The following is a 22,621-nucleotide window of genomic DNA, read 5'->3' as shown; positions in this document are numbered from 1 at the left end:
TTGGGCCGCGAACTCGACTAGTTTGAACAAACTATTTTTGTGGTCCAGCCAGAAGTTCAAGTTATTCTTATATATATACTTTTTTTTTTTCTCATTGGCGATGTGATTACTTGATTATTTCATTTTCCTCACTTGATATGTAAATTTTTTTTCAACCTCTGGCAAATAAATGATATATATACATGAACAATAGCTTACCTCTGAAGGCTGGGTGAAGGACTACGACTGTATTTCCTGCTATAACCTTTTGTACTATCTGAGGATGGTGACCTTTTTTGACCTTCTTTACTGTGGTATTGTCCTCTGTTAGTGTCATTAACCTCATCTTCTGAGGAGGAGTCTGTAGTCTCTGATTCCGGTCTTTTAGTTCTGAATGTCAAAGGTCAAACAAGAATTGAGGTAAATAGATTCATTACATTTGACATTTTCTGATGGGGAAATTTTCCTGCCATTGATGCATGAAAACCATCTTGATAATCTGACTATCAATAGCATTGGACAATATCCATTTCAAATTAATCCTCTTTCTATCGGGTGAGGGTGGTGTATTTGTTTGTACAAGTTGAGAAAAACAGGATTACGTCTTTCTTAGTGAGCATGGAACAAAGCTAATGGCATCATTTACAGTGGAATTTATTATTATTATTATTATTAGGGAGATCTTGAGATTTGAAGTCCTAGACAACATCTAGACTAATTGTATATCCTTCTATCATCTTTATCTCTTAATTTATTTGTTAACGCTAACCTTTTTTCCTCGTCACGTTCTTGTTGTTTTTGTTTCCATGGTTTTTGTCCTGGTTTCCAGTGAGTCGGTGGTGGGCTATCATCTGACTTATCATTAGACCTACACAATAGATGATAGAAATGATGACACCAAATTTCAATAGCCATTCATGATTGTATACACCTCTGACCTTTGACCTCTGACAATGCTGACGAGATGTTGGCAAAACTAAATCAAGTTTATAAAATAATTATGTTGTACACAGGTATAAAAATAAATTTCAGTAGTTTCATCACCATCCAAACATGAAGGTTTCCTGAACTCATCCCAACATTAAAAGTACTTAGGTGGGCACAAGAAACCAGCCAAAAACAGTTTCACGCTTTCACTGTCCTATGAATAAATACACAGTGTATATGTGGTAGCATGAAGTAGCAAATTGGAGTGACATGCCTAAAATTCATGTAAAATATGAGGCTAACAAAACCTAGGATCACAGTGTTTCTCTTCAGTGAGGCAAGTATGTAAAATTTCCCTGACTGAGTACAAGGGTTCCCCGCCAAACTTGTCGTACAAAGTATGTAACTATATTTAATTTTTAATCTTTATTTCTTATAAAGTATATTACATTAAAAATAATCACAATGCGCTGTATAACTGACAGGAAAAACAAACAAACATAATAGACAACAAAAATACACTATTTGAAAAAAAAAACTGTTAAAAGTGTCCCGCTATTAGGAAGTAATGTACTAGTAAAAAGAAGGTACACATACAATAGTAATGTTATCCTTTCTCTGTTATCAGGATTCCAAAACAACCCACTAAATCACATTATAACAATGTTCCATACTCACATTTTATTACTTTCTTGATCATTGCTAGTCCTCTGAGGTGGTGACTGTGATGATCTGTCACTGTTTTGATTTACAGATCCTGACTTCGTCTCATCTCTGGTTGAACTTTCATGTTGTTTCTTGTGCTTCTTTGACTTTTTCTTATGTTTGTGACTTTTCTTCTGTTTTGATCTGCATTGAAAAGTGGCAACACAATTATAAGAGAGACTTAAACATTTGGAGATTTACTCAAAGGGTTTTGTAAAGTTCTGGCTAGATTTTGCCCTGTGAAGAAGGCATCATCAGATCAGTAAATATCACACACATACATTTGTATACTCTTTAGTTGAGGGCAAGATTGCTTGTGACATATATATATATATATATATATATATATATATATATATATATATATATATATATATATATATATATATATATATATATATATATATATATATATATATATATATATATATATATATATATAACTATTACGCTCTGCCACTGCGGTATAGAGCACTGTCTTAGCAGATTGATACTCACCGAGTTATATATATATATATATGTTATAAGGTTGGATCTCAACTTGAAATACATTATCAGTGTGCTTCTCAGAAAATAACTGTACAGCAGCACCGTACCCACTGCTGTCTAAAGACCTAGGGCAATATCTTCAATTTGTTAGCCATGGCAACTATGCAGTGTTCTTTCACAGACTGTTGGCAGAGGGTTTATGGTTCTCTCTAGGATAGATTGCAAGGATGGTGGCTAATTTGCATAATTATGTACATACAAGAAACATGGTAATTTGCATAACCATTTACATATCAACAACACAGTGATTTGCATAATGATTTGCATAATGCTCAGGATATTATAAGCCAGTCAGTCTTCAACATTGAAACGTACATGTACTCTGACATGACATACACATGGACATTGGGATCAGCCATTTCTCTTCATGTGAAAGTATTATAAAAATATTGTCATTCAAAGATTACGAAAATTCAAGGATGGTAGAACACTTTTTGTAGCATGTCAGAAGCTTGACAAGCATGTCAGCCTGGGTGGCAAATACAGTGTAACTTTCCCTATAGTGGAGAGAACACTACTATGTTACTGACCAGAATAGGGAACCTGCAAACCCGCCATGTTGAATGTTGCATCATGGGAAATGTGATGATAAATACTAATCAATTAGTACTATAAACAATATTCTTACATTGTTTGTAACCACAAATAATCAATTCATAGTTATACCCTGAAAATTGTGTGAGGTTTATTTTATTGATAGCTCCAGATTAGGTATTACGATAACCACAGATAATCCCATAATCCTTTGCATCAGAGCATGCTCAGTCTGGATTACAAGTTCCCTATTGATATGAATGATGTAGGTGTCTCTAAATCCTACATATACTGTACTTAAAAAGCTTTGAACACATCACTTTGGATAATAATACAATGTACATGAAAACCCCTTGAATTTATTCTCAGACAACCTACCTGCTTCTATGTTTTTCTTTTCTGTGTTTTTTACTACTTTTATCTTTCTTATCTTTATTTCTGTGATCATTATCACCATCATCTCTGCCTCTCCTTTCGCTGTCTTTCCTGAAATTAAAAAAAAAAGTTAAACATTACAAATTTGACTGTATACCATATGACATGTCATTAGAAAGCTGGTTTCCTTTACATTTAAACTGAACTAAACTTAGGATGTATGTTTTTATTATTAAGTTTTCATTTCTCATTCATTGCCCAAAACAGACATTAATCTGTATGACCGCAAGTTGAAGTGGAATTCACAGGTTAAATAATTTCAAAGTATTTGTCTAATCTTGTAGTATGAGCTTGGATCTGTCCTTGGAACATTGCTGTACAAAAGCCAAGGATCACAGTTCCTCTGGTGGGCAAGCCTTTGACAGCATATTCGCCACTATGCAACCTACAAAACATACAGAACTGCTGCTAGTTGACTTGCTCTAAATACAAAAATAATAGTGAGACTTTCAGTTTATACATACTTTTTGCCTCCTGTGAAGCCACCAGGTGACCAGCCCCTCTGCCATCGGTCAGGTGACTTGGCTTTGCGATCTTGTTCAAGTTCTCTGAAAGGTCGTGACCTCTGCTGTTCCTGCCTCCAATGTGGTGGAGTGTTGCTTCTTGATCTTGATCCAGATGGAGATCGATAACGCTACAAATAAAATATGATGTATTTATACCAGTTGATTGGTATAGGTAAACTTGGTGTCAGCTTTGCAGCCATGAAGACATTCTTTGCAGGAACTTTTGAGTTCTCCCCTGGGCCATTTCAGTATTCACTTTCAAAACAACACGGTTTGACATAATTTATACAAGTTAGTAGAATCACTGAATGCATGTATAGACACTGGAGAGATGTCTATGGTGCATGTGACAAAATACCTTGAAGATTATACCATGCACAAACCAAGTTGAACAACAAATATGGAAAATATACTCTGGTCATCCTACATCACAACAACATGTGTCTATGACTGTTGTATGTCATGACAACCCGTGTCTACATCACTGATTCTGCTGTGTTCGAAATATGGATCAAAACGTTCAAAATTGTCATTACTATCCCCTGATTTTTCTTTGATATTACTGGCACTAGTATAATTATGTTATTTTTCAATATTTTTCTTCATTCAGCCTGAAAATACTCATGAACTAAAGGTTGTCACTAATCATCCAGTGACTCGTAGCAACAAAGGCCCCTTAGTTCACTCATATATCCCTTGGCTTGGGAATAACACCTAATTATCTATTCAAGTGAATAACCATGGAAACTTACAATTATGCCTCTTCCTTTGATCCTTCTGCCTGACTTAGATCTTATTGGGTTTCTACTGTATGGAACTGAACGTATAGACCTGGTGGTACCATAGGATGGAGGTGATCGCTCTCTTGTTGGCTGTCGCCTATTCATATGTACATAATAAGAAAATTGTTATAAAAGTCAGGCATAGACTTGGACAGGAGTCATTCCTCTTTTTGCATAAATCATTATTCTAATCATTTTGATCTGGAACATTAAATACCAACAAACAAAATAATGCTGATATAGTCTGTAAACTGAGAATGAGCCATAGGTCAAAATGTTAAGATACATTTTATGAGAGTCAACATGAAAACGTGCCTTCTGTGAGATAAGAGTATATCTACCTGACTCCGAATTCTAACATCACTAATTTTTTTATATTTTTGCCCAAACCAAAAGCAATTTGGATAATAACACACACGCAACAGTCAAGATTCAGTGTGCTCTATAGACTGGCCCTATAGTCTTGCATGCATCATCAACAATACATATATTTGAAAGTCGTCTAGATAAACTGAGGGAAAACCAACCCTTGTATTATGATTATAAGAAAAACCATTGACACTTCACTTTATGGAAACTGTAGTACACAGGAACCTTATGACTAAGTTAGCAAAGAGATGACAGTAGAGGCCAGAGATGTTGTAAGTCAGAATGAATTTATGAAAAACTCTCATATCAAACTCTGATTAATTTACATGAGTAGGTTGAGACCTTATGTTTTAAAAAATGTTGTACAAAATTAATCATGAAACAAGTTGTTCCTTACCTTTCTCCTCCATCCTTCTCCTTGTTCGGATTTCCTCTCATCAGGAATGAATTGGACGGAATTGTTGGTATTTCATCTGGATCTATGGAGCATTCATATTGTGGTTCTTTTGGTTTCTCTTCACTCTCACTACAATAAAGGTAAAACATTACATTAAGTTGATGCTACATATAATGGCAAATACAGAATACTTTACTTTGTTGAAGACAGAATCTCATTTCTTTGGAGACGTTTATGTCTGACTCTGTGATCCATACCTCATCTCAACATTTAGACACAGAAAAGAAATATTAACATGAATTTATTGTCAATAAATGAATATGAATATGATCACATAAATGTAGGCGTTCAATATTCCAAAAACTTTTTCCAGAAATTTTTTGACCGATTAGAAATTTTCATTTGATACATTATAATAAAATTTTGAGATAAGGTATGGATCACAGATGAAACTTTTCTAGTATAATGTTAAAATTGTTGCATACGTTCTATGGCATTACAATTGTCTTCTGGCTTTGTTAGTGCAGCTGATTACATGGTAGGAATTTTGTCAACATTTTTAGTACATATAATAAATTATGTCATTTAAATCTCTATTTATACTGGATTCAGTGGAAAGTTCTTTAAGTATATAAACATTTGTCTCCCAAGATGTCCCAGTGAGGGCCATCCCTCATGGGTTCAGTGTTAATGCAGGAGGAAACCAGAGTACCCGGGGAAAACCTGTGTTGTTCGGTAGAGTCAAACTGAACGACACTCTTCTTACTTACAGCGTGGTAAATTTAATCGAACCCTGACTGCAGTGGTAAGAGGCAAGTGGTTTAACCACTCGGCCACCGACAACCCATTGGATCTTTTATAGGCTATATCTTAATACCAGATTTGAGATCAGTCAATTACAAAGTTACAGTAAAGCAGAATACTGCAAGTATCTTTAAATATGTAGGACTAATAATGCAACAAAACATACAAGGGTATACATACCTTTCTGCAGTTTCTTTTTCCTTCCTTTTCTCAGATTTCTTCTTCTTTTCCTTCTTCCTTCTCTTGGATTCCTTCTTTTTGGCCTTTTTCTTCTTCTTTTTCTTTTCCCGTTCACTTTCAGAACTATCCGAGTCACTATCTTCTGAGGAATCAGAGTCATCGGAGTCACTGGAATCACTCTCAGAAACACTAACCTTCCGTTTCTTTGCTGAAATCAACAAATATACAACATGTAGGTACGATTTATCAACTATACGGTGTACATGTACTTCACTTCCTTACTTTAAAGTGGCCATATGGATGAGAATTTGGTATTTATTTTGGATTTTTAAATGATAAAACAACCTCACTATGTTTTTCTACTTGAAAAAATAATGTGAAATAACATATACCAAGTCCATGTTCACAACTCAGTACATTGGAAAAAGATGCACAAAGTGTAAAAAATTTGTGCATCTTTTTGCAATGTACTGAGTTATGAACATGGACTTGGTACATGTTATTTCACATTATTTTTTCAAGTAGAAAAACATAGTGAAGTTGTTTTATCAAATAAAAATCCAAAATAAATAGCAAATTCCCATCCATATGGCCACTTTAAATTTTTTTTTTTTTTTTTTTGTATTTATTAACATTTTTATTGGGCTTATTACCAAAATACAGCTCTTTTCATGGATGGAAATCTTTTACATTTTTGTATTCCGAAACTTACATATTTCTGACTATTATCAAAGCAAAATTAATGTACCTGAAACTTTTTGGAAAATTGTATTCACATTCTGCAAGGTAATAAACTTATTTTGTCCTGATTGCAAAGTACTATTGTCAATTATTTCCGATTGTCTAAAATCTTTAGATAGGAGTTGAAACGTGGTATCTCATTTTAATACCAAGCAAATCAATGAGAACCTGGCTGTAAACAGATTGCTATGTTAAGAATTTCATCTTGTGAAATTGGTGGCAGCAAGGATTTATGCACCTAGGGGAGCTTTGTTGTGGTATCGTGGTTCAGTGCAAGGCATAAGAAATGTATGCTGTGATGGTAACATTCAGTGCTGAAAGGTACAATAATATTATCAAGAAAAAAAAAATGTTTACCTTTAGTTTTCTTCTGAAGGACAAGCTCTCCACAGTTTGTAATACGTATGTCGGAATATGGTCTACTATTAGCATCTGTTTTCTGAGTTTCAATGTCTTTAATTAGTGTCTGCCCCTCAATAACATGTCCAAACACCACATGGACTCTAAACATATCACAGAACAGACATCGATTAAACTCTAATAATTCTATCAATTCATATATTGGATTTACATACTTTATCCAGGACTACAAATGTAGGTTTAATTATTAATGGTAATTAGTATTTCTGTTGAAAGTCAATAGAATTCTTACTTTACAATGTATACTTTATGACATGCTCTTGTTTTTCTAAAACTTTATGTGACACTGTGCATGGCTTTGTCACTAAACACACACACACACACACACACACACACACACACACACACACACACACACACACACACACACAAACAGACAGACAGCCACACAAACAAACAGCCACACACATATACACACATACACACATACGTGCATACACAAATACACACATGCACACACACACACACACACACACACACACACACACACACACACACACACACAGCCACACAAACATATTGTGTCTCCTGTAGCACTACAGAACTATTTTAGTGTTCAGTTGTGCTAAAAGTATAGGAAGACCAGTGTGCCCTGACACACACAATTTCTAGTGACACATCCAAATTTGGTGTTCGCTTATCTCTTAGTATGAGGTGACTCACAAGAAATGCCAGTTTTTCTCATTTTGACTCACAACAACAAAATTTGGCTATCACTCGAGGGCAGATTGAGGGGACCCCTATCAAGTACTGGGGTAGTAAAAATAGGTCTAAAATGTTTACTCATACCCATCAAGATGAGGTGCAGGCTTGGTAGTACTGTGGAGTAAACACCAAATAATAAACAGCACATGTAAAAGAAACAAAATAGTTCGAAGTTAGTGAACGGTCTGAAGAAATAATATCGTGAATTATATATACATGTATAGCTGTTGGAAATGTTATTGCATGTATTGGACAAATCTTATCAACATAGTTAGTAAACACAGGTTTTGTTTTTATCTTTTTATTACAATCTCACAGGAGATATCCAGACAAAATGAATGAACTAAGAACTGCTGTTCAACACTTTACTATATTCTGTGTGAAAAAGTTGAACTGAAATAGTTACTCTTGAACTGTAAGATGCTGAAAAATTTCCTTTTTGGTTAACAAAGGTCATGAAACTTTGCAGACAAATTCCGTAAGTTTTGAGAACACGGACAGATTTAAAACACTTTCATTGAAATTCTATTTGTACAGTCACTTACAGGATAGATGGTTTGGTCATTAAGAGGAAAAATGAACACCACAAATTTATGTTGGAAAAAAACAAACAGATGACACATTATTTCTTAGTAGTAAAAATCTCTGTGAAAAATCATGTTAAGAGTGCTGGTTTAACACCATAATGTGTGGAACCAATTACCTTCAACTTTCTGGAAGGGTACATGAATTTCTGTAAATAATTTTATACAAATATGGCAAAAGATAGAAGTCATACAAAACTGGTACAAAATCACAAAAGCATAAAAATAACAAGTGTTAGTACAAGACCCCCTAGGTGACATGAATATCTAAACAATAAATCCAGTTCTTTGACAGCTGACAAGTATAACTCTTGGTATAAAGCTGTCAAGGGATCCATCATTGTCACCCTAGGTGGTTTAATAATATTACTACAATGAGTGTGTCAATAGAGGGTTAATGGACACACGATTTACAGAAAATATTGATACATATAATATTATAAATATCCGAAATACAGCATATAAAAATAGCACCAATGGTGTTGTCCACAACTGATACTGAAATCCAAACTGTTACTTTATAAATAAAGTATTTCTTTTAGTATGTACAGATTCACCAAGTTTGAAATTTTTACCAAAACTCAGAAATAATATGATTGTACAACTGTCTTATCAACAACTCTTCATCTATACCCCCAGAAACTTCACCAAATTTCAGAAAACCTGAAGCAACCCCCAAACACAGGTTAATCTTGGTGCCATTGACAAATAGGTGTAAAGTACCCCACAAAAGATTTCATGATTTCATGGCATTAATAATACTACAACCTTTCATTCTTGGCTGAGACTGGAAGCATTTCTTATGCTAAGAATAACATTTTTGGTGCGATCATTTTCATTTTAACAAATTTTCATAAACATACCCTAAGTAAAGACCCTTCCAAATACCAAGGCATATAGATTCATGTGTGCATGTGTACATAAGTGTGTACATATGTACATACATACATATACACATACACATATTTCTTGATGCCTAAAGCACTACTGGACCTCAGTTCGATTGTGCTAAAAATCTCTCTACTATTCTGGCTACCCACGTCACATACATACATATTTATATACCACTGATCAAAAACAATCACTTCATATCTATTCTAACCTATTCTCCATCAAGTCCAGTGTTAGACAATTTGTAAGAAAAATGACACAATTCTGCCAACCTAATGTGAAACGAATATACATACAGTGTTAATAATCTACAAGGTATCTCACTCTGTGTTAATTTGTTACTTTAATGTTTTCAGAATCACACCACCACCAACCCGACTCAATCTCTTTCATCTTACAACACAGTGCACACTGTATCACTACTGATGGGATGGGATACTTACATGAAGAACTGAGACCCATTGCTATCCTTGCCACAGTTGGCCATTGAAAGGAGGAATTCTTGCTCATGTTTTAAGATGAAATTTTCATCTGGAAAGAAAAATGATGATATGGCATACAACTCCCGACATCAGACCATGGATGATTGGAACACATTACAAACAGAGAAAGTAAATGACTGAATTGGATTAATAACACTAGGCACAGCATGTTGGAAGTACAGAGACTTGTATTACATTCCATCATTTGATAAGAACAGTTTTATTGCCACTTTACATAATAGTTCACATTCACAAACAAATTTTCAGTTCCCCTGGCATTTCATATGCATATAAAGAGGCCATAAAACTGCTCTTATCAAACCATGGTGTATAATACAAGTCTCTGCTGTTCCAACACGCTGAGCCAAGTGTTAGTAATCCAATTCATTTGTTTACTTTCCATGTTTGTAACAGGTTCCGTTCATGCACAGTCTGATGTCAGCAGTTGTATCTCTATCTGATAATTTCTATTTCCTAGCTTCGTTGCAGTCTTCAAGAGTCACAAGCTGACTTAATACGTATTAGGGTATAGGGTTTGTGCTGCTTATTCAAAAGGCACTCTTAGTATTCTACTTACTTATCTATACTTAACCATCACTTGTAATTGACTGAACTCAAACCTGGTGTTAAGATATAACCCATAAATGATCCATTGATGTAATTTATCATACATATCAACAAATGTTCAGAAAAACATGAAGTTGATCTTGTACTTTTACAGGCTATCTTTGCTGTGAGACATTGCACTATTGATATATTTACAATGAATATTCATGAGATGTTTTGCACTGAAGGAAATATGCACTCAGGACTAAGATTTCAAGGCGCATGCATAGACATTATCATCGATACTATCACCAGGAAATATTGTAATAACTGACTGACACCCGCATATATTTTGCATAATCCTCTGTCCATTGCCTTAGTTGTATGCAAACATCATGAATCTATAGTGATAAAATACGGCTTCTTAGACATTTGGGTATACATGCATTTCCTTACGTTTGTTTTTCATGATTTTTCGGAAATTGCAAAACCCAAACGCTGTTCAATTTTTGCAGGTAGGAAAGAGAAATATTTATTATGGCAAAAAGCATACAGGTGCAAAAATGGTCAAAATAATGATTTTTTATGCATCTCCCCCCTGAAATGAATATTTATTTGGTTCTAACCCACTTAAAAAGACAATTTCAATATTTACCTTTATATGAACCTCCATAAATAGATTCCCCTCCTGTTCCATTGCCTACAAAAAAAACACAAGTCATGCAGAAAAGTTAGTGAAGTTGAACACATGAACACAAAAATCACTTAATATATGAAAGATCTGCAATGAATGAGTAAAAAATGGCATAGATTTATGATTGTTGGTATTTGACTATTTGTACTTATATGTATATAAAAGATATTTTGTTGTGAGACATGTATGAATTGTCTTTTTAAAAGCAAAAGTTAGGCACCGTGAAAATATGACCTCTGAAAATAAAATCATTGGTAAGTTCTTGTCAAGTTCTTGTGTAATTGAACCAAAATGAAATACAGGGTATTGTAGTCATTTTGATTAAAGCCCAAGACATGGAAAATCTCTGTCTTATACCTCCTGTACACACAATGGTAAGCCCCTTTTTTGACTGAATTTCAAAGAAAAGTTTGAACAGGCTGACAATGTTTCCCATGGACAATGGTAGTATTAAACTTACCTGCAGTGAAATCACCTCCCTGTATCATGAAGTCTTTAACGATGCGATGAAAAGGACTACCTTTGTAGTAAAGATGTTTATTTGTTGTCTTGCCAAGCCCAAGTTCACCTAAAAAGAGAATAACAAACATGTGTAAAATAAATAAATCGGAATAACACAACATAATATTTGTACATCACCATGGAAACTCAGACACACACACACACACACACACACACACACACAGATACACAGACACAGACACAGAGACACAGAGACACAGACACACAGACACACACACACACACACACACACACACACACACACACACACACACACACACACACACACACACACACACACACACACAGAACTGATAAACTGAATTTCATTTTCATTTCCAACATTTTCCCAACACAACTGAGTACCAGGTTTTTCAGAAAACACACTGGGCAGATTTGGGAAAATTAGGAGTAAGTTCCACCCAGTGAGTTCAGGAAAATAACACAAATAGAGTTATACAATAATTTTGTTGTGTAAATTTCCAACAACTAATAATATGTGTTTGTGTTATTTAATACTTAATACTTATTATACTGATCTTAATTTGTTTATCTCTTATTTTTAATCATGAAATCAAAATTAGTATATATAGATGATTTATTAAATTATTTATCACTGATGTTGCTTTCCAGTAACAATGTCAATGATTTAGTAAAGTAACTCAGAACTAATCTAATTAAATCAATTAGATATAAAAAAGGACTTTGTTCTCACTCTGGTTTTATTTTGACCAGAACTACCGGTAACATAAAAGTTCAGTAACCTACCTGTACAAAGTGCTCTGAAGTTCTCGCATGTCTTTGGACAGATGTCAGCATACAACTCAAAGATAATCCTCCCAACTAAAATAAGAAAAATTCATGAGTTTACGGATTCACAATAGGGAACTTGCAATCCAGACTGAGCATGCCCAGACGGAAAGGACTATGGGATTATCTGAGGTTACCTTATTACCTAATCTGCAGCTAGCAAATGGCAACAAAAGACAAGAATAAGGACCAGAACCGGGTCCCTGGAGGGACAACACCGAAAATTACTGATTTTGTTGTTCATCAAGATGGCGTCGACAAGGTTTCGGGGACAGAAGTGGGTGACTCAGACTTCCAAACATTCGTTAGGAACACCTTAACAAGTCTACAAAACATGGTTCAACAAATAGCAAACGACCAGAAGAAGCTTTTGGTACGAGTAGAAAACATAGAGAAGAAACAGGAAGATTGTGAGAAGTCTCTTCAATACCAATCTGACGACATTGACCTACTTAGGCAAAATAATGCAAGCATGACTCAACAGGTGTCTGAAACAAAAGAAGAACTTGTATCAGTGTTGAAACGTCTTGAATCAGTATCCGAAGAAAATGTGAAGCTTCAGCGTCATTCTAGGAGCTTTAATTTGCGTTTTGGAGGGATAAAGGAAACTAAAGATGAAAACTGTAAAGACATTATAGTCAACATTCTGGAAGAAAACTTTGAGATGGATAATGTTCTGGTTGAAAACGCACACCGTGTTGGGCAGGTAAAGCGAACCAAGCCACGCCACATTTTGGTCAGATTCATCTATCGTCCTCAGAGATTTGAAGTCATAACCAAAGCCAAGGGAAAACTTGCGGGAACTGGCGTTTTTATTACTGATGATCTTTGTCGAGCTGACTACGAGAAGAAAAAGCAACTTCGTGCAGTAATGGCTCAAGCCTATAAGCAGAAAAAGCAAGCCCGCTTTAAAAATGGGGAACTCTATATTGATGGCAATATTTACCGGGCGTAGCCAGTATTGTCAAGTTTAGACATTGGTATTGGATTGTGATTGCATTTTGAGATGGGACAAGTACAGTCGTGCAAATTGTTCGATAGACGTAGAACTATGATAGACTGATAAACTGAAAATATTTTGTAGTGTGCTACAGCACTTATGATTGACGCAGAACTATGGTAGACTGATAAACTGACTTTTTTTGTAGAGAGCTACTGCAAACGGGGTGGTTGGTTCTGTTTTGGACCTTTTTTTTTTCTTTGCAATGTTTCTTAAGTGTTTTCTCTGTGTTGCCGCTTTCGTGGTTGTTTTGTTTTGTTTTCTGTTTTTGTCTTTGGGTTTGTTTCGCTTTTGCTGTCCTTGCAAGTTCCGTCAATGTTTGTCAAACATTCTTTCAAATTGCAGTTATGCAACGTGACTCGCCTTATCTGTAGATTTATTGTAACAGACGTTTTCCACCAATTCTGATGCGTGAACGCTTCAACATCAAAGTACTCTCCCTTAATGTCAGAGGTTTAAATGCAAAACAAAAGCGAAGGTCTGTCTTTCGTTGGGTCAGGAAAAAAAATGCTGACATAGTCTTTCTGCAAGAGACATACAGCACGTCTCGGGATGAAAATACCTGGCGTAATGAGTGGGGTAATGAAGTTCTTTTTTCTCATGGAAATAATCACAGCAGGGGGGTGATGGTTCTCTTCCGTCCACAATTTGAATATATTATTAAGAACAATGTCATAGATTCTGAAGGTAGATTTATTATTTCCCACTTAGAGTGTGGAGATTCAGTCTTCTATTTCATTAATGTTTATGCCCCCAATGTGGAAAGTAATCAACTGCAGTTTATTAGTAATATTATTAATCGCATGAATAGTCTCAACTTGGGGTCGGAAGACAATATCATCATAGGTGGTGATTTTAACGTAATTTTAAATCACAAATTGGATAAGTTTAGAGGTTCATCTGACCTTGGAACACAAAGGGGAAAAAGTGCCAGTAAAATTGCAGAACTTATGAATACTTTTGATTTACAAGACATATGGAGGTTAAAACATCCTACCTTAAAGCGTTTTACATGGAGGGGAGGTAATCCCATTATTCAATCTCGGTTGGATTACTGGCTTATTTCTAATAGTCTTCATGACTATGTTGAAAATACTGACGTTCTACCTTCAATCAAGTCAGATCATTCTGCCATCTTTCTTCACATTAATAGTTTTAAGTGTGGTGAAAGGGGACGGGGGTACTGGAAGTTGAACTCAACAATCATTAATGAAGAAGAATACATTAATCAGATTAACACAGAGAAGGACACCTGGATTGATGAATTTCAAGAAATTATGGATTGCAGGGTTAGATGGGAACTTATCAAGTACAGAATAAGGCGCTTTAGTCAGAAATATAGTAAAGAAAAAGCAAAGGGTAGAAAAGATAAAGAGGCCGAATTGGAGAAGGGCTACAGTAAGCTTGAATATAGTCTGGCTGAGACGAAAGACATGATTGAAATAGAAAGGATTCAATTAGAAATGAGAAGAATGGAGCAAGAGCTGAAAGAAATTGATGATTACAAAACTAAAGGCTTAATGTTGAGAGCAAAAGTTAGATGGCATGAAAAAGGTGAAAAGAGCAATGCATATTTTTTGCGTTTAGAAAAGCGTAATTCTTCAAAGAAACATATTAGGAAGTTAAGGATGAAAGATGGCAGTGTGAGTACTGACCCGCATGAAATCTTAAAGATGCAGGCAGATTTCTACACTGACCTGTATTCTTCAAAATGTCAGTGCTCTGCAAACAGTTTCAATTACTTTTCTGAAGATTTGCATATTCCCAAGTTGACCCCAAACCAGCGTAACAGCTGCGACGGCAAACTCACTGTGGCCGAATGTTTCAAAGCCTTAAGTGCTATGCCAGCTAATAAAACGCCGGGTAATGACGGTATAACGGTGGAATTTTACAGTAAATTTTGGTCCTGGATAGGCCCCTATCTTGTTAATTCTCTTAATGACGCGTATGATAAGGGTGAATTAAGTAACTCTCAGAAACAAGCAGTAATAACTTTAATTGATAAAGGAAAGGATAGGTTGGAGCTCGGTAACTGGCGACCAATCTCCCTTTTAAATGTAGATTATAAGATAGGTTCCAAGGCTCTTGCAAACAGAATCATGGAAGTATTACCGAGTATTATCAGTGAGAATCAAACGGGTTATGTCAAGGGCCGGTATATTGGTGAAACAATTCGCACAGTTCTTGACATTTTACAGTACACAAAAGATTACGATATTCCAGGTGTTTTATTATGTGTTGATTTTAAGAAAGCTTTTGATTCTATTGAGTGGCCCTTTCTTGAACTCGCTCTAAAGGAATTTAATTTTGGGGATTCCTTCATCAGATGGACCTCTACATTCCATAAAGGTATTTCAAGTTGTATCGTTAACAATGGAGTGACCTCAGGATATTTTCCAGTCGCTAGAGGTTCACGTCAGGGTGACCCCCTATCTCCGTATTTATTTGTTATTGCAATTGAATTAATGGCTATTGCTGTAAGACAAAGTGAAAACATTAAGGGTATCTCCATTGATAAGAGAGAAACCAAGTTAGCCCAGTATGCTGACGACACCTCAGCCTTACTTTCTGACATTAGTTCTGCAAAGGAATTCCTTTTTCTGCTTGACCATTTTGGTAAGATGTCGGGCCTTGTTATTAATAAACAAAAGACAGAGGCAATGTGGATTGGGTCTAACAGACACATTGATTTGAAACCCCTAGATCTTTCATGGCCTGATAGACCGCTAAAACTTTTGGGAATTTATATTTCATATGATGACATGAATTCGAACAAACTTAATTTTCAGGATAAAATCGATGAGGCCCGGGATTGTTTCAATATCTGGAGAACTAGGGGTTTAACCCTCCTCGGCCGAATTCAACTCTGTAAAACATTTATAATTTCTAAATTTTCTTATGTGGTATCTCTTTTACCAATTTCTCGTGAGTACTTGAAGCAAATTGAAAGATTAATTTTCAGATTCATATGGGCAGGGAAGCGGGAAAAGGTTAACAGGGTAACAATGGTTTCTGACTTTAAAAATGGAGGTCTGAAAGTACCGGACTTCGAGTCCATTGTGATGACTTCCCGGGTTATGTGGATCAAAAGATACCTTAATCCCTCCCAGTCAATTTGGAAGTTCTTTGCAGATTCATTTGCCAGAAGGTATGGAGGTTTTCATTTGCTCTTGTATTGCAATTTTGACGTAAACAAGTTATTACTTCCGAATTTCTATAAAGATTTGTTAAGATCTTGGTTATTGGTACGAAATGATTTGGAGCAGTCCCTGCATACTGATTTCCTTTGGAATAACAAATATTTTCAAATTGGTGGTAAGGAAGTGTTCAATAGAAATATGATGCAAGCGGGCATCTGGTACCCAGGTGATCTTTTCGAAGCTACAAATAGAACTATTCCTTTCGAGGTGTGGGTAAATCGAGGTGTTTCTTGCAGGTACTTTTGTGTTTGGGCGGCGCTTGTAAATTTGATAAAAGCGGGCAAAATGCAAGCTGTTAGTGGAAAAAACATTTCTCATTCCCAACTCTTGAGCTCCTCTTCAAAAAATATCTATCAGTTTGTACTTAGCTCTAAACACATTACCTTCAAGAAACCTCGGCTCTCTCAATTGACCATAAATACCAGAGAGAATACTGACTCAGAGTGGATGGATATTTATCTTCGACCACACATTGTATCAATGGATACCAAATCCAAGATCTTTCAACACAAAGTTTTGCAGAATTATCTTGCTGTTAATTATTGGCTCAAGAAATGGGGTATTACAAGTAGTGAAACCTGTTCTTTTTGCTCAAATTACAGTGAAACTATCCTTCACCTATTTTGTGAATGTGAGATAGTATTAGCCGGTTTTTGGGTACACTTTAAGGCATGGTGGAACACGTTAACAAATGTACAAATTAATATCGACTCTGATGTAATTCTGTACGGGTCTACGAACTATCCAGTTATCCTTAATTACATTTTGATTCAAGCCAAGCAGTTTGTTTTCCAGGCCAGAAGATCTGCAGTATTACCTTCATTCCATATTTTTATCGAACATCTCAAACAGTTGTATAAGATTGAAAAACAAGTTGCTATTAGAAATAACAGGCTAGATAATTTTCATCAGAAATGGTCATTGTTAGATAATCTCAACTAAGGTATTTCTTTCAAGTTTGCTTTAACAGATTCTTTAGTTACCATGACTTGGTCTAAATTATTATTTTTTTTTTGTAGCTAGGGACAGCATTGTTTGTTTGGTTGTGTGTTGTGTTTTCCTTTCTCGTATGTGCTGTAGTTCTTTTTCGTTTGTTTCTGTATTAATAAAAAAAAAAAAAAAAAAAAAAAAAAAAAAAAAATAATCTGCAGCTAGCGATAAAATAAACCTCCCACAATGGTCAGGGTGACTATGAATTGATCATTCATTGTTATAAACAATGCAACGTTATTGTTTACAATACTATTTGATTAGTATTTATTATCACATTTCCCACGATGCAACATTCAACATGGCGGGTTTGCAAGTTCCCTATTCTGATTCAACCAGTAAACTTTAAAACAACAGAAAAGATTGGAAGCAAAAGTGTAATTGTACACTTGGATGATGTCGATGGAGTAAGTAAAGTATGATGTGAGTGAAATTTGGCTAGCTTCTGAACAAGAACAAATGTTCATGGACTCTGGGTTCAACGACATGGTATCAAATGAAAATATCTCAAAATTGTTTTGACTCTGTCAGTCAAAATTTTAATTTAATGCTTCTGAAAATGCAGTGTGCCCTCTAAGCCAATTCGACGCGCCACTGACGCACACAATTTCTAGTGATGCACCAAAATTTGGTGTTCCCCTATCACTTACTATGTGGTGATTCACAAGAAATGCCAGTTTTTATCATTTTGACTTACAACAATAAAATTTGGCTACCACTAGAGGACACACACATCTAGGTTCTATGGTTTTATTGTATTAATATGGCATGTTGAAGGTCAGCAATTACTATTTGTTCATGTCACTGAATAACAATATTTTTTAGCTAAAATTTATTATATTTAGAGTATCTATGTATCAGACTTACCAGCGATTCCATTCACTTCCATATCAAAGAAACATCGTGGTCTTCCCTTGTTAACAACCATTATGAAACGTAGAGTCCCACGCTATGAATAAAATGGAAAGAGAGTTAACGAATTACAACTTACAAGAAATCATAAAACATGGAGTGTGCTCTCTTAGCATTATTTGATGTGCCACTGATCTAAACCATTTCTTGTGACACCAAATATGCTTTAATTTTGACCCACAACAAAAACTATTGTTTTTTGTCATTACAGGTCTCACTTGCTGAGTGCCAATTATTTCAATTTTGAGTGACGAGCAAATAGCATTTTGTTGATAAAATCATCAATAAATCACTTTAGTTAGTGATACAGGGAATTATTACAGTTTGTGATAAGAACAGCTAAATCTATCCAATAATTTACATCTCTTCTTACAAAATCTTATTTTTATTTCTATTTTTTCTCTGTTGAGGTTTGCACGACTGTCAGTATGATAGAAATAGAGCAAAACAACACTACAGTTACTGCAGCATGGTGCAATCCCATACCATGGATGCCCCAATACATCCATCCATGCCCATACATACGACGGGAAACCATTATCAAGGCAACAAAGGTTCATCTAACTGGTATTAATTTAATGTGTGTGGTACATGTATGCCAACCATTGACATCTACAATAACATACATGTACATTATGTCTCTAAGGTTGGCGAATTTAGATAGAATTATAAATTGTAGTGGACATACTATTCTACATTTTTACACATGTGGCATGATTGTATACAGTGTTATTGCATCTAACTTCTAAGACTACGGCTACACTTTCAGTAGCATAGCCTTACTAAAATATCATAAATGAAGACTTCCGTATACAACCGATGATTATAGTGAAGCACGTTGTATTCTATTGAATAATTGGCGCTCTAGGATCAATCTATATATTGGTTTGATCCTAGTAAAAAATAATTGTGGTACACGATCACAAAACAAGGAATAAAGAGTATTTTTCACACTGTCCTCACCTTCGTCCTCCACAAATCACACGTTTCCCAAAATGGCGTCCCTCTGTTGAATTGCGCCCTCTATTAAATGATGGTTTTTTTGTGTGTACTTCGTTTTTTCACAGCATTTTCGGTTCACAGTGTACGCGGAAAAAGTTATATCATATTGTGTTTTATATTAAATCCAGGCGTTCTACTCATATAGAAAAAGTACGACAGCTATAAAAAGTGAAAGTCACACAAGCTTGGTGAATAATTCGGTATTTGTATTTGCGAATAACCCTCATATCTCCTGTGCACGTATAAATTTTGCTTATCAAAATATTTCCAGTCTAGATCATGTTATAATAAATAACAAACCAGGCGAGATCCATGGAATGATAGGTAATACACCTTTTTGAGGCCAGAGGGAGCACTGTTTGTATGTAGTTTTTTAAAAAAAATTACATCTAGGCCTAATAGCTATATATAATTTATAGACAATATCTATAGCTTATCAAAATTTCACTTACGGCACACTTCAAAGCTGAACATTTTTGTGTATATTTGAAGAATTAATTATATTATTCTAGTACTTACTGAAAATTATAAACAAGAAAGAAAGAAAGAAAGAAAGAAAGAAGGGAGGAAGGCAGGGAGGAATGAAGGAAGAAAACATGATTTTGAATGCACCGGATTGTAGTCGTCAGGATCGTCAGGAAACGAAATTCGTTACCATGGAAACGTAACAGCCTAGACTGAGTTTATATTAAGGCACACTAGAGGGCGTAAATATGACGCAATAATACCCTAGATGTATTTATCTACCTTTTTATTCACTTTTTCACATATGTGGTGTTCTCATCCGGGTTCTAATCTGTAGACCTCTTGCTTTGTACAATGTTAGCATTCTCAACCAATAATTTCAAATATTGAAAATCAGTTCGACAAAATGAAGTTTTTAAAGTATCATAATGACCTGACGTATTAAGTATCGTCATATTTATAATTATGTATACACGTACAGTTGCAATATACAAATGTATACTATCAAACTTTAGGACACCTTCTATAAATGAATGTTATAACGCTGGGTCTTCTGTGCTCACGAAGAGGGCTTTTTTCATTGAAGAACCAACCCTTTTAAAGGTCGAAATTTCATTCACATGCAAGAGTTCACAAATTTAGCAGTTGTTGACTGAAAAATACATTTAGTAGGTTTTTTCTCCAAAACTTTTTGTGTTTGTTACAGTGTTACAGATAAAAAGAACTTTGAATAACATAACTTAGGAATAGATTAACCCAACGCTATTTATAACTAGTTCTCGTTTAGAAGAATACTTTAATTAAGTTGACCCAACCAACCAATCTTGTATGATAAGGTATTACGATAAAGTACCCCGGGGCCATGGGGATTAGGATGACATACTTTTGTGTGGATGTTCAACTCAAAACTCAATCCAACTGATCGATAGATGGCGTCCTATAATACTTGCGCTACTTCAATGATCAATTTCTAAATCTAACTAAATAACACCATTACAAGCACGCCATACACGTTACAAAAGCTAAAATCGGAAACACATGGAGCTTACACATAAGTACAATGACAGACGTAAATAGCATTTTTATGTATAACGTTGCTGACATTTACACCATGTTGTTGATTTGGTAAAATATGAAATTCTTAAAATAATAAACAAGACATTGTATGCATGTAAATAGGAAAGACTCTTTAGAATCTATCATTTGTTCAACAAAGATGAATTCTAAATCATGAAATCAAATTTAAACGTTTCTATCTAATATTTGCATCAATGAATCATATAAAGACAAATTTTTCGACATGAAAATAATACCCTGATTTTTTGTCGACAAAAATCGACGTTAAAATGATTACCTCCAAATGTTTGATTCAAAATCTTCAAGATCTACTAAGAAAAGAACTTCCTGATATATCTTTGTCAATGATGCTACTGGACTGGCTGGGCCAAAATATATTAAATTATATTAATTGCTAATCTAGCTCACATTGAAATCTGAAGTAAATTTCACGCTTGTCAAACAAACAGGTCTGAATTTTATCAGAGTGCTAGTTGCTATCATTTATATCGTACTTGAGTCTCATATAGGTTGCATAATCTACGTCATATTGTACAGCATGTTTGAACGTTCCTGCACTGCACGTTGGTTTGCTGTCTGTTTTCAGAAACCACGTTGTCGGGATTGCCATCTGTCCATTTCTCTGCTTTCGATTATACACTGTAAAGATAAAAGATGTCATCAGATTGTGTTCAATGCTTGAAAATTGGGAGCTGATTCCTGCAAGCTATCTAACCACATCAAGAATGTACTGTGAGTAGGTAGGTGAGTAGGTAGGTAGGTCGGTCGGTCGGTCGGTCGGTCGGTAGGTGGGTGACTGGATGTGTAGGTAGATGGGTGGCTATGTATGTAGGTGGGTATGTAGGTAGGTAGGTACTTACCAGTGCACACCATACAAAGAACCATGGCCAGAACAGAATACTGATAATACAATGGCAGCAATGGTTCACACGTGGAGGTGGTCTGAAAAAAACCCAGACAGAGATAGGACATGAAGTAAAATGAGATGGAATACACATAGATGGGGTTATACGATATCTCACCCTGTCCATCGGACGTCTGCCTCCCCCTCTCTCCCCTCCGTCACACACACACACACACACACACACACACACACACGCACGCACGCACACACACATACACATACACATACACATACACATACACAAACACAAACACAAACAAACACAAACACAAACAAACAAACAAACAAACAAACAAACAAACAAACAAACAAACAAACAAACAAACACAATGTTTCACAACTTATAAGATAGCACTTACGGATCTTCTTTGATGACGTATGTAGTGCTGGTTGCCGTGACGGGAATCGGTGCGGGCACAGGTTGTTGTCCAGGCGGTCCGTAATATCCCTGTGGAGGTGGCATAGGGTAACCTGGCATAGGTTGTCCCATGACTGCACCTGGTGGGGGTTGTTGGTAACCAGCTGGTACT

The 22,621-nt window shown here is 35.4% G+C and overlaps 1 protein-coding gene across 3 annotated transcripts in view; it reads right to left on the bottom strand.

Moving 5' to 3' along the window:
* The window catches only part of LOC144447083 (uncharacterized), a 28,570-nt gene extending 8,935 nt beyond the window's left edge, over positions 1-19,635 (bottom strand). For all 3 annotated transcript variants that reach the window (XM_078136988.1, XM_078136989.1, XM_078136990.1), the window contains exons 1-16: positions 19,607-19,635; positions 18,599-18,680; positions 12,500-12,574; positions 11,691-11,798; positions 11,192-11,236; positions 9,952-10,039; positions 8,118-8,147; positions 7,266-7,411; positions 6,168-6,375; positions 5,184-5,312; positions 4,388-4,514; positions 3,594-3,763; positions 3,073-3,180; positions 1,585-1,755; positions 749-847; positions 199-369 (exon numbers count right to left, since the gene is read on the bottom strand). In XM_078136988.1, the coding sequence (XP_077993114.1) occupies positions 199-369; positions 749-847; positions 1,585-1,755; positions 3,073-3,180; positions 3,594-3,763; positions 4,388-4,514; positions 5,184-5,312; positions 6,168-6,375; positions 7,266-7,411; positions 8,118-8,147; positions 9,952-10,039; positions 11,192-11,236; positions 11,691-11,798; positions 12,500-12,574; positions 18,599-18,659 (1,736 nt within the window). In that variant the 5' untranslated portion in view covers positions 18,660-18,680; positions 19,607-19,635. The remainder of the gene's footprint in view (positions 1-198; positions 370-748; positions 848-1,584; positions 1,756-3,072; positions 3,181-3,593; positions 3,764-4,387; positions 4,515-5,183; positions 5,313-6,167; positions 6,376-7,265; positions 7,412-8,117; positions 8,148-9,951; positions 10,040-11,191; positions 11,237-11,690; positions 11,799-12,499; positions 12,575-18,598; positions 18,681-19,606) is intronic.
* Between the last annotated feature and the right edge of the window lie 2,986 nt (positions 19,636-22,621).

The sequence above is a fragment of the Glandiceps talaboti genome, chromosome 16, assembly GCF_964340395.1.
Source record: "Glandiceps talaboti chromosome 16, keGlaTala1.1, whole genome shotgun sequence".
Lineage (NCBI taxonomy): Eukaryota > Metazoa > Hemichordata > Enteropneusta > Spengelidae > Glandiceps > Glandiceps talaboti.
This window is presented reverse-complemented; position numbering and strand designations above follow the sequence as displayed.